This window comes from Ambystoma mexicanum, chromosome 11, assembly GCF_040938575.1.
Source record: "Ambystoma mexicanum isolate Mex_15411 chromosome 11, UKY_AmexF1_1, whole genome shotgun sequence".
Classification (NCBI taxonomy): Eukaryota; Metazoa; Chordata; class Amphibia; order Caudata; family Ambystomatidae; genus Ambystoma; species Ambystoma mexicanum.
Window position 1 is genome coordinate 1,026,360,696 of NC_090934.1, and position 17,970 is coordinate 1,026,378,665.

Below are 17,970 nucleotides of genomic sequence, written 5' to 3' on the forward strand. Positions count from 1 at the left end.
TGCCTAGATACTCGTGGAGCAAACAGAGGCATTGTGCATATTCTTTTCCCTAGAATTATAGAATCCTATAATTAATAAGATGGAAAACTAAGTTACAACTCAGAATTATCTTTTAAAACAAATTATGCTTTCTTTCAGCTAAAACAAACCAGTATTGCACAAAGGTATTCTTCAGAGTTCCTGTGCTGTGTTTATCAGCAAGATGCATCTATATGGTGTGTTCATATACATTATTGGTGTAGGAGAAGGTTTTCCACAAATGTGATAAATTGTTTGAAATCAAACATCTTTGCTGAACTGTTTTTTTTTCTAATGGGTCCTATTCCTTTACAAGTTGTGGCATGTTTTGTTGCCGTTTGCGTATTTCTTACACCCGTGGAGGGAAATACCTTTTGCTCTTATAATTTAATTTATTCTATAAAAACTGTAAAATTATGAGTATGCAAGGTCTAGTTTACGTCCATTCAATCTTAACTTGGACAACGGGGTAAATTACTGCAAATGGTCAGTGGCCGCATAGTCCTTGCTCAAATGTGAGCGATTATCATTACACCAATCACAGGAGTCGCAGCCTCCGTCAAAGCTTCACACAATTAAACCATCCAAAACCTGAGTCTCCATGAAGTGCATGAAACAGTTACATTTGTAATTGAAATACAAACTCAGCAAAACCTGACCCTCCAATGATAATCCAGTAAGGTATTTCACTTTTGTATGTAGCACTCATGCATGTTTGTCCAACTTCGAGGCATTTATTGTACCGCAGTTGATGTCAGTATATCAACCTCCGTAGGATGGTAGCCGGTAAGATAACTCAGTTGAGCGCTTTCTGCTGCAATATGTGTGGGATATGGAGGTCGCAGGTTTGAATCCCAGCCAGGCCAACTCAGCCTTTCATCCTTCCAAGATTGATACCTGATAGATACATGATTACCAACCTAATTACAGACCGCACTGTTAAGCGGTCTGTAACCTCACCGTGATACCCATGGGTCTGGGCGAGTAACAAATGCAATAAATTAAATAAATAAATGTTATAGCTATCGCAAACAAAAAGAGGAATGGGGGCAGTCTTGACACGTCCCCCTCCCCAATGCGAACGTCTCAGATACTGTCCCGTTAGCCAGCACCCTGGCCGTTGGGTCTGCGTGCAATACTTTTACAAATTCTATGAATTGGGTACCGAAACCGCTCACGGACCAGGTTAAAAACAAATTCCCAGGAGACCATGAGAAAAGATTTTTGAGCATCAAGTGAAATTGCCACCGTGGTCACTTCCGGCGAGATCCAAGACATACTATTAAATATCTGACTTATGTTCAATGCCGCTGACCTTGCTGGGATAAAACCAGCTAAATCTTGGTGGACAATATGCGACATGGAGGGTAGCAGCTTATTGGCTATGATTTTAGCATATATTTAGTATCAACATTGATGAGTGAGAGCAGTCTATATGATCTGCAGTCCTTCGCAGGCTTTCCGGGTTTAAGGAGTAATATCATACTTGCTTCACAAATTGAGGCTGAAAGTTTTGCATTCTATAGAGACTACTCCCATACCCTAAGCAAGTGAGAGGCAAGGATGGTACCAAATGCTTTGTAAAATTTTGTGCTAAGACAGTCTGGCCCAAGGGCCTTGTTTCTGGGCTGCAACTCAATCACTTTTAGGATTTCCTCTACCATGAATGGGATGTTAATCCAATTTGTACAAGCTCCGGATAGTTTGTACATGGGAATCTCGTCTAATAGTGAATATAATTCCTCTTGCCTTTTATTGACCTGTGCACGGTACAAGTTACTAAAAAAGTCTTGTAATGTGGCATTAATCTCAATTCCGTATATCCCCTCACTCGCCCCGGATGATAAGTATGCAGTATATTCCTCTTTCTAGCTATAAGGCATGAGAGTTCTCTACCCGAGCGCTCCCCCTCGCTGCATTTCTTGGCAGCAAAGGGTCTAGCAAAGTATTTGATCTCCCTGTATGCATGTTTTCTAAACTGGTCTAGTGATTTTTTTAATGTCTTCTAATAGAGTCTGGCACGGGGTTGATGCATATTTTCCAGTGCTTTAAGGTTTGTTTCGCATGCCTCAATATCCTTCCTAATGGTTTTCAGGACTCCAATTTCAGTAGACATGGCTATGGCTCTAATATAGGCCCTGAAGGCCAGACAATCCCCACGATGATGCTACATTATCATTGTGCATAAAATATATTTGTATGTGGTGCCCAATGCCGGCTTTGCACACAATGTCCTGTAGCACATCTGACTTAAATCTCCACGCCGTCGTCCCTCTAGCCTATTCTCCCAGTGTCATCTCCCATCTAATGGGCGAGTGGTCTGAATAGGTGTGGGGGAGGATCTCAGTTTGTCTTATGTGCCTCACGATCTGATGTGTTACAAGTATCAGGTCTATTCTGGAGGCCATGTCATGCACTGTAGAGTAATATGCGTATTCCAGTGTTATGCCCTCCACGTATCACAGATTTGTTCCATGCCTCTCATACTAGTCGCCGCTTTGGTCAGTGGTCTAGGCACAGTGCCTGTGCGGTCAACATTATTTAGGTCAAGCATAATGTTCGTAGCCCTGCACCAGATGGTCTGTACTGGTGGACATCTCTCATTCAAGTCGTGTATTGTATTAAAACATTAGGGGTTATCTATGTTAGGACCATATGTGTTTACTAAAAGGACTTCAATGCCCTGGATCTTGCAGTGGACAACCACATATCTTCTCTCTGGGTCTGTGTGTCAGTTGAAATATATGAATTTGAGCGATGTTTGTATTAAAATGGATACACCCCTAGACTGACTTGACTAATTCGTGAAATATCTGTTCCCAGCCATGCTTTGGAAACATTTTCATTTTGCTTGCCAGTGACATGTCTCTCTTGAAGGAAAATTGTGTTGGCTATGTGTCTGTTCACATAGGAGATGCGCTTACGTGATTTTGAGGGGATCTCCACCTCCCCGATAGTCCAGCTCAATATGGAAACAATTTTTCAAAAGTAATGCTACACAATAATAGATCACAACTCGAGACCCAGGGATCTATAGACAACCCAGGCGAATATTGCTGTTACAACTACCCACCATCTGAAAATGTCTGCATCTCCCCCAAAACTTCCTTTACCACCCTCCTCACCATCATTCTCCCAATCAGAGCAATATCATACCAAATAACAATGTTCATCAAACCCACAACCTAGCATTGGGGGGAGGAGCTTCTGCGGATTTTAACGGCCCTGTTAAGTTACTTCAGTCGTCCGCTCATCGGAAGAATCTCATTCAAACCAATAGTCTGGATACGTCCATTCAAAGCAATCAGAAAGTGTTCAGAGTCAAGTATCGCAGTTCAGTGTCTAATTCCACTGTTGCCAGTACACACAAAGACTTTCACAGTTCTTAGTTGTGGCTCACTAGCGAACACCACCTTACATTTGCACCACATCGCCTCTCGCTGGTGTTCCCATCTCTCTCTGAGGACTGGGCATATTCACCTCAATAAAGTTCACTGCCTCTTCCAGTTTAGGGAAGAAGAAAGGCTTAGCTCTGTATTGTATTTGCAGCCGGGCTGGGAAGCGCATAGCATATTGGGCAAGTCTCTCCTTCAACAATTTATTCACCCCAGCAAAAGATCTACTCTCTGCCGGTACTGCCTTTAAAAAGTCAGGGTATATGTGTAGCTTCCTTGACTCATATGGTAGTGAACCCTTCTAATGAGCCAGCCGCAGGATATGCGTCTGTAGTTTAATAGCTGGTCTATGATGGGCCTTTGCGCTACTCCCGGTCTAGGCGCTGTGGCGGGTGTGCGGTGCGCTTGCGCCACAAAAAGGTTAGCAAAGAATGTGGTGTCATCCAGGATTTGTCACAGAAGGCGTTCTCCATTTGGTCCTCCGTCGGTCCTCGTCCTATGTTCTCAGGAAGTCCTATTATGCGACAATTGTTCCGCCTCAATCGGAAAATTCTACATCATCACATTTTTGACGGGCCGTTTTATGGTCATTGGTAGTCATGGCCACGTGTGCTTTGAGATCTTGATATCCTCTGCAGTGCTAATTCTGGCATCTGCTTCGCTTATTCTGTGGCTCTCTTGCTCCATTTTGGCTTTAAGGGACCCAATGCTGGCCGTTGTCGCCTAGTTTGGTGTTGAGATGAAAACTCTGTTTACATGCTGTTCAATCATTCGCGAAGGTCTGGTATTTCCAGATGTGTCTGCGCAGATGCCTTGCTAGGCACTGCACTAGTTTTGGCACGGGTTTAGGTGCCTGTCATGTTGCTCTGCTTCTTAGACTTGCTGCATCCTTTAGTCATGGTCCGTTGAAGGCCTAGAGCCCAACTGCCTCCTCATTGTTATCGCAGCTAATTTCCTTGGTGGGGCTTCAGCTTTGTCCTACCATACATTGGGACCCCAGCTCCTGTAGTCAGGCCTCTGTGGCAGGGGAAGCTTGCTCACCACAGTCTCAGCAGGCCTCAGAGCGCAGGAATCTGGGTGGCCCTCCCGGCCGCAACTCGAATGGGATGTTGTCATACCATGTCCTGGGTCCAGCACTGCTCCTGCGCTCCTTCTGGGGGTGATGGGGCACCTCCAGTGTGCAGTTCTCAATTGGCCACAGTCGGGCTGCTGCATCTTCACAGCCTGCGCGCTCCGGGGGCCTCTTTCAGTATACTCCAGCAGCCCCCGCACCCACCAGACCGTCGAAGACCAGGAGCAGCCAGTCCTCAGTCATGCGGCATCCGCCAGACAATTTGCTGCCCGCTCCTCAATGTCGGTATCTCTGCGACGCTGGATCCAGGGATCCTCGCCATCAGTGAAGAAAGGGCTGTTCATGATCCTCCAACGAGTTCCGGGACTTCAGTGCGCTGCTCTCCTTCACAGGGGTTTTGACTCCAACGTTGATCTGAAGAATGGCTGCAGGAGCCCTACTTTTATCCAGGATCCAGGCTGGAGATGCACCCAGCCCACCAATGGCAAGTAACTGCACTATTCAAACTGGCTGGGGCTGTCCAATCCTGGACAACTTCTGGTCAATGCATCGGCCCAAGAACAGACACACTCAGGCACAAATGCGGACTGGGTCCAGAGAGAGCCAGCCTCCACATCCGGCCACACACACACACGGACATCTATTTTGCATGTGAAAGCAGGAGCTTTCCCTCGGGAAAGGGCTTACTATATATAGAAAATCCAGAAACTCCAGGGCAGGATGAAGGTCAAACTGAAAGATGGCCAAAGGATAGGTGAAAATCCCATGTCACAGCCATTTTAGAGTATATGATACGCTAATTGGCATTAAGTGGTAAACTGCAAAAGTGCACAAGACTATACAAAAGAAAACACTACAAAGGTATCCACTGCCACCAGCCCATCCTGGACAAATAATGCAAGGAACCAAAAAGTTATCAAAAACAAAGTTACAGGAACACAAAGTGTCCCTACCCCACTTTACATAAGATCATGTGTGCAGAGAAAATAGAGAACTTTACTGTGGAGAACAGCATTCTCCTGCACTGATAGCTCATAGGGCCTGATCAGTGCCCCTAAAACAGATTAGCTTAGCAAGGTAAGTACAGAAAAAAGGCCTCACTTAACTCCAAGTCAGGAAAGGTTCAAGACAATAGCAAACATTAGGATGCCCCAATGATGTCTATGTAGGGAGAGCAGCTAAAGAAAAAAAAAAGCTCCTAAAAGTAGTATATGCTTTTCCTGACAGATCACGTAAGTAACCACAGAGTTACTAAAAACAAAAGAGAAAGGGATACTGTACTAAAGTCCACCTGTAGACGATTCACTCTTGGGAGTACAGGGGTCTTACTCTTAGGTTTGACCTGAACTACCCAAAAGGTTTGGAAGCTATGGCCGACCAGCCAGGCTTATTCTAGGAGGGAGAAGGGCTGTAATGAAGTACAAATACTACAGAGTACACTTAGTCAAGAATACACTTGTACACTGTAGTTTTATAAAAAAATATAGTTATTATAAACAATACTAAAATGTCAGGTAAGTAAACTTATTCACATGTATGCAGTAAGATATTTGCTGAGCGTTACTCAGTTACTCAATTCACTGGTAGACCCTAGATGATATACAGTCTCAGGTAAGTAGTCAGAATAGCATTCAAGTTAGCAAATCAATTCCTCAACCAACATTCAACGTACTACAACAAGGATACTGGTAAGTAACTTCTAGGCAGCCTACGCTTTAGAAAGTCCAGCCTTATCTGGGGATGAGAGTCTCAAAGTTAGTTGGGATACTGGGTGACCAGGGTGGAAGAACACAGGAAAAAAGATGCTGTCAAAGTTAAAAAAGTTTAGCAGTATTCTTCAATGTTGCATGTAGGTAAAATCTTCAGTATAAAGAGGGCTCAGGGAGGTGGGATAGATACCCAGGAGGATTGTGGCCCAAAGGACCGATGTCCTTAGTTCTGGGAGAATACTATTGGGTTGTCCACCCCAAAGCATCGCAGGAAGCTCACGTGTAGCACAGATCAACACAGCAAGCACCCATTTGAGTACCTAGGAGTGGGACAGTACCCATTCTGATGAATAACAACAAATGTCACTGACGGGTCCCCAAGGTGAGGTGACAGAAGCTCCTGTTCAGATTCTTGGCCTGGAGGCTGAATAAAGATTTTTTTTTTTTGCGAGAGCAGACGGTCAGCTTCTACGGATGGGATGCCTAGCAAACTATCTTCACGATACTGGGTGGCTGGGACTCGGCACAGGCTTCGGAGCAGCCTCTGTTTCTTGGTATCCGATTTTGAAGAGAGACGTCTCGGAGCAGGAAAGAGTTACTGTAGACCCGGAAGGACACCCACAAGGCTCCAGCCGAATCTGCGCTTCTGGAGACGATGTACAACAAAAGGTTCCAGGTCTCAGGGTATTGCGAGATTGCAGCCGAGGAGAGTCACAGCTCTTCGAGGGATTGCTCAAAAAGCAGTTTGTCTCGAGAATGGCCAGGCCCACCAGTCCAAGGGAGGAAGTCGTCTGGTCTGAGGATTTCCTGTCAAGCAGAAGAGCAGGTTGGAGCAACAGCGGTTCCTCAGCAGGCACTGGCAGTCGCTGTAGGTGGCTGCAGACATCGTCCTTTGAATTCTTCTTTCGATTAGTCGTCTCTACCTTCTGCTCCAGGACCCTCGCCTTCTATGCAGGAAAACCAGCTGGATTCACCAGTCACCATTCAAGCCTTCATGCAAATCTGGGGATTGGCTTGTCTAAAAGGACAGCCAACTTCCCATTTCGAACTGGATCCAGGTAGACACACTGCAGGACACAGACCAGGGGAGTTTTAGGTCAATGGTGACCCAAGTGTCCCCAGCATGTAAAGTTCACCAAAATTCTAGAAAGTTACAGGAGATGTGTAAAAGGGGATACACTGCATCCCCTCAGCACTCCACATAAGGCTGTGTGTGCTGATTCTACAAAATAAACGTCAAGTAGGATTACAAATATCCCCCCTGTCCTTGGTAATGGCTGTTATCACAGGGAAAAGAAAAAGGGCAACTCAAGGAGCTTCCAGAAACACTGCACAGAAAGTGCTGCGTGCTGCAGTAATACTTTGCAGATGTCTTAAAAGTTGGAGGAAAGCAGGACTCCAAAAAGATACAACCAAATGGGTTGAAAAAGGTTCCCAAAGGTAGAGGAAAAGAATGAGTGAGTGTGGAAAAGGTTTCACTCTCACTCAGGAGAACTGGGAAAAATCCAAGAGTCCAGCAAAAAGTGCTGGGGGACTCAGGTGGGGAGAATTACACACAAAAAGGAAATTCTACATAACCGATACATAGTACCCCTATCATAGCTCACTGTAAGATTGAGGCAATGATTGGTGTCCCTGAAATAGATCTGCTAAGCATGATAAGTAAAGCCTTCAAAAGGTGAGGACCAGTTAAAAACAAAAGTAAATAGTTGGGGGTAAGGGGGGGGGGGGGTGGGGGAGGGAGTCATAAATGTTGGAGGGAAAGCAACAAACATTAAATCTTTCCTAACAAACCAGCAACAGGATTAAACAATACTCACTGTAACATGGTCAAATAAGCCAAAGAAAACTGACTTGGCCCCCATAGGTGTGGCAATAATTTTGTGCTGGGAGCGTTGGAGGGATCCTGGGCGCCATTCAGATTCTCTGTCAGGCAAAAAGCATATCACCAAACCTTCTTTGTTTCTCAGGTACGCAGCACCTTTGATTCCAAACCTGTAGGCATGACAATCAAACCAATGTCAAGTACAACGGGAACGTTTCACTTTTACACCTATATCTATTAAGAAACAATACACATTATTCAAAAGAAGTTTCACATAAAAACATACTTGCAGTCATTTTCATGTAGCGGCCTATGATCACATTCCTTCAAAGACCCTGACAAAATTCACTGGTATTGTGTTTTATGGGCAGAATGTGAACTAGAATGGGGAGGAAGGCAGACTTAAATGTATAAGTGGTTCCAAATGAGGCAGGCAGAGACCCCAACGGCAGTGTGGGATCTTGTCCCAACGACAGCTTTGCACACTAAAAACAGCATATCACTATATGGCAAAAATGAGATCAGTTAACCTGCTTGACGCAATGTGTCCTCATACCAGCATTTCCATTCAGAACACTGCTCAAAAGAAGTCGTCTTACTGAATAGGCTACCTTCAAAGCTCCTTCAATGTGATCGATCAGTGGATCCACCAAGAGCATTACCAGAGGAGGAACTACTAATATTAATGAAGAGAAACTATAAAAGGTTAAAAAAAAAAAAAAAGAAAATCAACCCATCTTTTATTTAACATTTCTAGACAGAGGGAGGGGTCATCCTGGCGAATCCAAAGGCTAGAAGTTGGAGGATTATCTCAAGCAATAATGACCCTACTTTGAGGTCTATAAGCATATTAGCACTTTGAGTTGAAGAGCTAAAACGGAAAGTGTTTTTACTGTGGTGAGGAGGGCAATAGCATACACAAGCTACTTGTAATGTTAATTTAATGAAAGTGGAACCATTAAACTGCGACCGTCTGGTGTTTGGGAGATTGAACTGTAATTGATGCCGTCTGCCTTCAAAAAAAGCTGAAGACAATTGTTTCTATGCTGCTCGTCAGGCTGCTGCTCAAGGTAGTATGTTTGGAACAAGGTCTACATGCGATATTAGAGGCTGCATTCCGATCGTTCTGATCGCCTCAGAAGTGGTTTATAATGGAATCCATGTGCTGATTTGCATGACCTACTAGAGGAAAAGACGTTTGGATTACAAACAGATAGTTTCCAGTGTTAAAATACATGTTACTCGCCTAAAAGATAATCCACTGGAATGGGAATCCTTTTTTTACACCACAAAAATTATTTTATCCCCAACTTTAAAAGGGACTTGAACACTCAACCTTATCTTATCTGGGGCCCTGGGTGGCACAGTACACATCACACTATTCTGGAAGCAGACTTTACTCTGACCTGCTCTTCTCTCCCCCCCACACTCTCAAGGAGTCACACCATGTGAACTTTGGCTGGGTTGAAGCAAGAAGGTGGACTCAAGTGTGTCTTAAGAGCCTTGCTGGGAAAACGCACAATCATGTGGGCAGTTTAAGGCCTTTACTGGAACATGTTGCTCATGCCATTGTTAGTTGGATTATTATTATTATTATGGTATTTATTGAGCGCGGACCTAGCTTCAAGAAGCAATGGAACGCTTTACAGTGGTATACACCAATACAGATACATAACAAAGCACTTTACAGAGGAATATAATATTACAGATGCATAACTGAGCGCTTTTCAGTGTTAACAACAGAACAAATATACAGCAATGGTAGGATAAAGTGGCGGACAAAGGAGAGGTACAGCGCTGTACCAGATGACGGGGAGAAGAGGTGCAGGTGCCATCTAGCGAGTCAGGTGACATAAGGGGCGACGTGATAGCCCAGGTGTTGAAGAGGAGAGAATCCCTGAAGAGGTGGGTCTTGAGTTCTTTTCTGAATTGTAGGAGCGTGGGGCAGAGTCTAATGCTGACGGGGAGGAGTTTCCATAGACTTGGGGCATAGGCAGAGAAGGCTGGTTTTCTAGTCCTTCCCTTTTTGGAGCGGTGGATTTCAAGACTCTACGTTTAGGGTTCTGGAAGATCAACCCTGTATATGCCAGACTCTCCCTGTGGTAAAAATAGCAAATCAGTCAAGGCTGTGCTCTCACATAATAGCAGGGTTGTACAAAGATACAGCATACCATGCAACATACAAACTATGATTGTCCACACAATATACTAGAACAATATATTTTGTATATAGTTGTGCATGGAAGAGAAAATGCAGTGTTGAACTGGTAGGTAACTGTAGAGGAGCAGCTGCATGCCTCTGCAGGAAATCTCGCCCCCTACCTCCTGTATGTTGGAAGTCGGAGACTGCGCCATGCTGGACACCAGCAGTTGTGACCATACCACAGCGAATATTTCAAAAGAAGGTACCCTCTGAGAAAACCCTATCAAATGTATTCCCGAATTGATGACAATCTGAGGGAGGAACTCCCTGAAGAAATATGAAAATGAGAGAAAGAGGAGCTGGTGCCGTCACGAGAGACAAATGTGATGCACAGAGAAGACTGGCTGAAGAGAATGTATGGAGCTTTTAGAAACTAACGACTAAGTAAAGAATTGAGTAAACTTATATATGCAAAAAGATTACATATGTGTGACGCACTGCGGAAAATGCAAGCCGTTCAATAACTGTACAGATGCAGCAATGCAAGTAGATTAAGTGATCATAGAGGCTGGCTATAAGTAGCAAATAGACTGCAGGCGGAGGCTCCATTGTATTGGAACTGGACATCAGTGTCATGATTTTAGTAAGATCAAACCCATGGAGAAGTAAAGCCAAGAACTGTATCGCAGTAAGAATTAGCTGACATCGAGGATACGAATGGCAAGGCTATTAGGCCTGGTATCAAAGTCAAGGCAGCTGTAACGCTCACCTGATATCCACGGGGGCGCCACTCAGTCTGGTTGGACCATGTCTGACCTCGAACCCTCTCCTTTGGACTCTTGTTCGGCCGAAGACCCGGTCAGAAAACACAGGAATTTGGGTTTATCTTATTGTCTCTTCCTGCCTGGAGCCCACCTCCCTTGTGGACCCATCTTCCCCCCCTAGTGCTCTCCTCACCTTGCTTTATTGTATGGTGCGCACTCCGTCCTGCTTCTCTTTGCAGAGGTGCGTTGTCGGATCGGCGCGTCGCAACATAGTTGCCTCACTGGTGCGAGCCCTCTGAGTTCTGACCTGCTGCGACTTCAGTTTGTCCAGGTAAGACTGCTGGTTTGGCAGTTTTGTCCTTTACTTTGCAATTTCCCCTATTAATGTCTCTCCTTCTTCCTTAGGTGCAAGAAGAGTTCTAGTGGTACCATGCTGCTTGGGGCTATGCACGAGATGGTGAGTAAAAGCGCGATGCGCTGCGCTACGTGCCTTTTCTTATGCTGACATGTTTGTTCTCTCTTCCTTGCAGGCCGCTGCGATGTCCCCGAAAGGATGCTGCTCAGAAGATGGAGCGCGATGAGTAAAGCGTAGCCTGCGCCGCCTTCTTGATCTTTTGTGTGCTAATCAGTGTTTCTTCTCTCCTGCAGGTCGTCCTTATGGCCCGAAGTGGACGTAGGCCGAGGGCGATTTAAACCCAGGTAAGCGTGCGTTTCTTTGGCTATTTCCAGTACTGGAGAATAAATGCTTACTAATGTTTTTCGTTCTCTTTCTTCCCAGGTTGCGGCTTCTTCAAGATCGAGGGAACGTCGCCGAGATGGAAGATTCTCAGGACCCAGGAGCGGAGGACAGGAGCAGGATTCACTCACAGATAAGTGTAGACTAACAGCTTTCTTGTTCTTGCAGTTAACCAGCTCCGGAATGCTGGTGAAGATCTGAGCTGAACGTGGTGAGCGTCACGCTGCCAAGTGCAGAGTAACGCGAAGCGTGTTTCTCAGGCTGGGCGTGGCTTATATAGCCCCCCTGGTATCCCAAGTACCCCTAGGTCTGACCCCACCTAAAAGACTAGACTGCATAGCTCTGTTCTAGGACTGAGCTATGCGGCGGCCTCCATGTTGTGCCAAAGGCTGTTGCCAAGACCAGTTCTCACGTTCTTTTGCTTCACACATGAGCCTGGCACAAAAGGCGCCAGGGCTGGCTCCAAGAGAGCCTTGGGCGAGATGGTGAGGCCTTTAAGGCCATGATGGAAGTTCATGGCGCAGCCCAAAAAGCTTGCCTATTAGGGCCCGGGGCAGGGGTCATGAAAGCAGCCAAGGCTGGTTATCTATCCTTGAAGGTGGTGAACGTGAGAAGCTGAATTAATCCTTGTTAAGGTGCAAAGAAAGAACACCAGGTGTGCCAAGTTTAATTCATTTAAGACATTTAAATGCTGCAAAATGGTCCAAATTATGGTCTCCTGTCATGTGGGCCAAGGATGGAAATAGAGTTGGGCAAGGAGTTTGAGAACAAGCGATAGTGCGTGTTCGCACTCCCTTATATTCTCACAGACAAGAATACACTGCAAGGCCAAGTTCAAAGACAAGCTTCATGGCAGAAGGCATGGGGGATGAGACGTAGGGCTAATTGGGTGGGGAGGTAAAGTCAACTCCACCTCCTGGCACCTGCGTATGAGCTTACGTGCTGCTAAATGAAACAAATGTTCCAGACATGACACAAATGCGTCAACCAATTGTAGAGGGCCATATGACATACTGTGCACTTAATAGTGTTGAAGATGACTTGCATCAGTGGTGGGCATAAGTTGTCCACCTTATAGTAGGCAACCAATTAGAAATCCCACCCCTTATAGAAAGTAAACTTAGATGTTCCCCTTAAGACCATCACAACTCTCCGCAGGTTATTCTCATTTGGCACATAGTATGACATCACGTATGACAAATATTTAGTATATAAATATGTTTTTATGTGAAATGAGCCGAGAAGCTCGAGAGATCGTCTGTTGTAACTCCCCGTTTAAAAAAAATGATATTAGAACAGTAAAGTTTGCAATCTTCCTGAGTTGGCTCGATTATTTGGTTTCTGAGTTATTCTGCATCCCATCCACTGCATGTGTGCTACCCAAAAGGGCTCAAAGCTCCTAACTATTTAGGAATAGACTTTGTAGGGAAGTGACTTCCTAGCTAGTCACCAAATGTTTAGGAATCAGCTTGTCAGTCACAAATTATTATTTTAAGTTGGGTTTTAAGAAATGTGAAAAGCCCAATGTTAAACGTGATTGAGTCAAGCGGAAAGTGTCATGGCTATCAGTAAGCAAGGCAGTCAAGGTTTTCCAGAGCCATGATGTTATGTTGATTGTGTTTATATAGCGCTTTACGCCAAAGCGCTTTACATTATAACAAGAATACAATAACAGTAGAAGCAATTACAAAATATGAGTCAAACCAGTAATACAGCAACTAGAACAATTTGCCAGTGAAGATAAATGAGGGAAGATGGGGTAGAGAGGGGGAGGAAGTGGGGAACAGGAAGTGGAATAAGCTGAAGGCAAGAGAGGGGACGTAAGAGGAAACGAAGCAGGTGAGAGATGTAAGAAGAGGAGGATAAAAAAGGTGGGGGAGAGGGGAAGGTGGAGGGGGATCAGAGAATCAGGGAGGGGAGTGGAGAAGAAGAGATTTTAAGGAGACACGAAAGGAGGAATAGGTGGGGATGGAACGGATAGAGAGGATGGGAGTTCCAGTGGAGGGGGGCAAAGAGCTGAAAGGAGTGAAAACGAGAGGAGGCACATGGGGACGGGGGAACAAAGAGAAGGAAGAGATCTGCAGATCGGAGGGAACGGGTGGGAGTGTAAAATGAGATGAGAGAGGAGAGATATGGGGGAGCAAGATCATGAAGAGATTTAAAGACAAGACAGAGAAAGTGCAATTTGATTTGTGAATGAAAGGAAAGCCAGCCAAGATGTGAGCGGGGAGGAGTTGGAGTTGTGAGGAGAGAGAAGACAGAGGGTACGAATGGCAGAGTGGTAGAGGGATTTGAGCAGGGCAAGATGAGAAGCAGGGAGTCCGAAGAGGAGAGAAGAACAGTAGAAAAGACGATAGAAGAAAAGGGAGATTAAATGTTTACTGGCGTGGAAGGTGAGAGAGGAGCATACTTTGCGAATATTGAAAAGGTGGTAGCGACATGCATGGGAAGTGAGAGAAATATGGTGGGTGAAGGAGAGGGAGGAGTCAAAGTAAATGCCTAGATTACGAGCATGGGCAGAGAGAGTACACATCAGAGAGGGCACATCATGAGTTGTGGTTTTGCATAGCATGCACACAGTGCTTTTCTATAGATAGATAATATGTAGGGCCAATCACAAGTAAAAGGCATACAGTTATCGTGAAAAGAAGCAGTCAGTCACAGTTCAGCAACCATGATTCTGTGCAGGCAGACTGTAACCCCCAGCCAAAGAAGATGACTAGGATAATGGATGGGGGTCGCTGGCGTGTTGAGGATTGAGCTTACTGCAGGGGCATCACTGAAACTACTTTGGTTGTCAGGTCTGCAGTCTCAGTGGCCAAAGAGGTGCAGACGGTGATCCCAGCAGTTCAACAAAATGCAGTTGCTGTCATGGGCAGGCGTAAGTCACAGTACCTACCTATTATCAGCGATTTTACTGAGGTTTGGGGTACTGGATATCAGGTGAGCTGTGCAGGTTCTCGCTGAGAACTGATAACTACCCAACAGTTTCACTGAAATTCTTAACTTTGATTACCAGAAAACAATTACAGCAATAATGGGGTTCTAATCAGACACTTGCAGGAAATGTGTTGGGGTCCTTATTTTATTTTCTGAACAAACTGATGTACAGCAGTAGTTCAGTTTGTATTTCTGTATTACCGTTTTTTATCATTTAAAAAGGTAGAACAGTTAACATACGAATGTCTCAAAGTTTTGATTTTTTAAATTTCAAAAACTGAAAAAGTATTAAAAAGGAAATAACAAATAACCTAGTCCACCTCTGCCCCCAGCCCGAGACGGAAACAACCAGATCAATAGAAGGAACCACATCACAGGTCAGATATTTTAAATATTTCACAATACTTTGTTTAGAACATTTATTTCTGTTTTAAGTTAGGACAATCCTAGATGGAAAACTCTGCATTTAACACAGTTTTAGATACAACTTGCAATACTGGGTGTGGGACCATATTTTTATCTATCAGACAGGATTAGTTTTCAAGTGTTGAAAATGGGGCATTTGTTTTAAAAAATAAATATCCCTTTAATTAGAGGAAATCAGCAACAAAAAGTAAACATTTTCGGCACCAAATTAAGCGCTGCAGTTTTTGCCAGTTTTTTTCAAGAATTAATACCAAACCCAAAATTGATCAGCTCCACCGGAGTGACGGTGGCAAGGCCTAATAACATTTTGGAAATGGTAGCTTCTAATTTGGTAAGCCATTGCAAATCCTTGCATGTCAATACAGCAGGGCCAAACAAATATAGGGTATTGGCTACATCTTAAACAGGATCACTAAAGAGGTCAAGGAGTAGCAACCGTTCCTTCTATCAAAACGTTGCAGCACATGCGCTAATTGGGTAGCCTTTGAATGTGTACCAGAGTATGTGCACACCAGTGTGCAGTTTTGCTAAATGTGTCTTAAGTATTTAAAGGATTTGACCACCTCTATAGTTTGCTGCAGACTATACCATTTAAATTTAGTGTTTTTTGTTGAATGAGTGAATCTTATTATGTATCTCATTATGTAAGCTTTTCTATAATCATGTCAGATTCATTTGTGTCACCAGAATGGGAGAGAATTTATAGATTGTTGGTAAACCAATTTCTGTGGTATCTAAATCACAATTTTAACTGAATATGCCGACCGTTGCAGTGGGCTAGCCTCTCGTTTTGGTGGAAATTTTCTAACTATTGCCAAGGGGTTATCAAGGTCAGCTGTTTAAGTTAAAAAACGTTGGCAGTGACCAGACATCTCCCTTTCAGTAGGAATTCCCTAAGAAAATGACCCCATCCATATTAACAAATGTGCGCACAAGTCACCTCATGTAATAATTGCACATGATACAAAGGAGGAGCAATAACTCAATTTCTGCTAAAATGTAAACCGGTCAAACGCTGCTGTGAAATCAGTAAATGCAATGCGTAGAAATCATATTTTCCATAGAACTGCTTTTCAGGAACAAAAAGAAATTGCTAAATTTATTTCAGTCGACATACCCACAGAAACTCAGTTTGAACAAGCAACTTTTGATTTATCTAAAAAAAGTTTTTAAGAGTCTAATAATTCTATTTCCCTGTAACAAATAAAGCTGTATTCTTTTAACTGTCTGAACCACATTGGTTGGAATACATATAGTGATTTATCTTGCATACAAAATTAAAGAGGCTCTTACTTTTATATGTACTTTTGTAAGCACTCTTTAAACACAGAGTACCTCTTTCCACCATGCTTTCACTTTTCATTTAACTAACCCAGACAGGTGAGCATACAGGGAATTCAGACAGCAGGCTATATGATACACATGGTACCAGAGCACAGGTGCTTGGAACACCTGCTATCTATAAAATATAATTACCAAGTAGTACAGTTCCTGAAAATATCCTTTTGTAAACGGAAAGGGTAACAGTTATATGAACTGTCAAAGTTCAGGTATTACTTAAATCTTGATCTGCCCCATATGCAAATTTTCGCGAGCCCCAGAGGAACCAAGCATTCTCCTCCCTGGTGACAAGAGAGATACCTACTATGTAATGCTGGCCCAGTGTCTCAGGCCTGTTCACCTCTTGTTATGTATGACATAAATCTTAAAATACGTTCCAGCGTTTCTAGGAATGGAGTTCTACATTTCAGAACATTGCTAAGGGGCTAAAGGTACACTAAAGTTGCGTCTGCTTGAAGACCAATGGGTCCACCAACAGAACAGAAAAATGCACCAGACATCTCCACTCTGTCTTCAGGACAGAAGGCCGAGCTTACAGTTTAGACCCCAAGGGAGGGAGTGCCCTTCACATGGTCATGAGCACCAACCATCCAGCAAATGTCAAATACTCTGGGCCAAATGCCAGTTTGGCTACAAAATTAATATCAATCCCACCCACAGCACAAGACATCCGACCTTCATGTTTGTGACCCTGTTTGCAATCATATTTGTTTGACCCCTTTTGGGTGGACACAATTCAGCAGCTATTGTTAACTTTTTAACATCAAAACACTTCTGAATCAGACAAGTACCTACTTAACATTAGGGAACAAGACTCGAAAACATATTCCAACATGACCAGATGGACAGAAAAAAAACCCTGAATGTGTGTCATTTAATCTTAAAATTCAGGTTCTTAAGGGAAATTCACCTAACTCATCCATTTCACATTAAAATGCTTTTAAGCATTACGAAGGAGTCTGCCCAAACTTAAGATGAGAAACGTTCCTACACATTTCACCCACTGTGCTCAAATTCCAGAATTGCTTCACAACCACTCTTGGGAGGCATACTTACAAGTCAATAGCCCAATCCTTGCAATTCCTCCCCATGCGACATGCAAGCCACCTCAAAACATTGCAATCCAGGCAAAACATACACCATACACACTCAACAAGTCATTAGGAAATGAAGGATTAAGAAAACTTTATTCATTCAATGTAGCGACCAAGGTACTTCTAGTCCAGAGTCCACTTTCCTTCCTACTTTATGGACATTGCATCCTACGGGACAGGGCTGAGCACTTTTTGGTGTTCCTTTTCCAACTGCAGAGTTCAGTGTTTGAGAACTATGATGCATTGTCCACAAGGCTGTCTGGGCCTGGGCACATATTACATCCAACTCTCTCTTCGTTAACGTCTTCCTTCTCGATCCCTTCGCTCAGCTACCTCTAACTCGCCGACGGTCAGACGCTTCTCCATGCAGAGCTTTGGAGGTAGATCTCTCTCCTCCGCTTTGCACGGGCCTCCCCCTGGAATGGCCCCCTCCCCTCTCAAACTCGAGCAGGACCATCTCGGGCTACGGAAGCAGCTCAAGACCTTCCTTTTTGCTTCTGCTTGCTC

General features: G+C 44.1%; 1 protein-coding gene across 5 annotated transcripts in view; it reads right to left on the reverse strand.

The window, feature by feature from the left end:
• DIS3L (DIS3 like exosome 3'-5' exoribonuclease) overlaps nucleotides 1-17,970 on the reverse strand; it is a 1,101,103-nt gene that overhangs the window by 9,477 nt on the left and 1,073,656 nt on the right. For all 5 annotated transcript variants that reach the window (XM_069624265.1, XM_069624266.1, XM_069624267.1 and 2 more), the window contains one exon: nucleotides 8,015-8,189. In XM_069624265.1, the coding sequence (XP_069480366.1) occupies nucleotides 8,015-8,189 (175 nt within the window). The remainder of the gene's footprint in view (nucleotides 1-8,014; nucleotides 8,190-17,970) is intronic.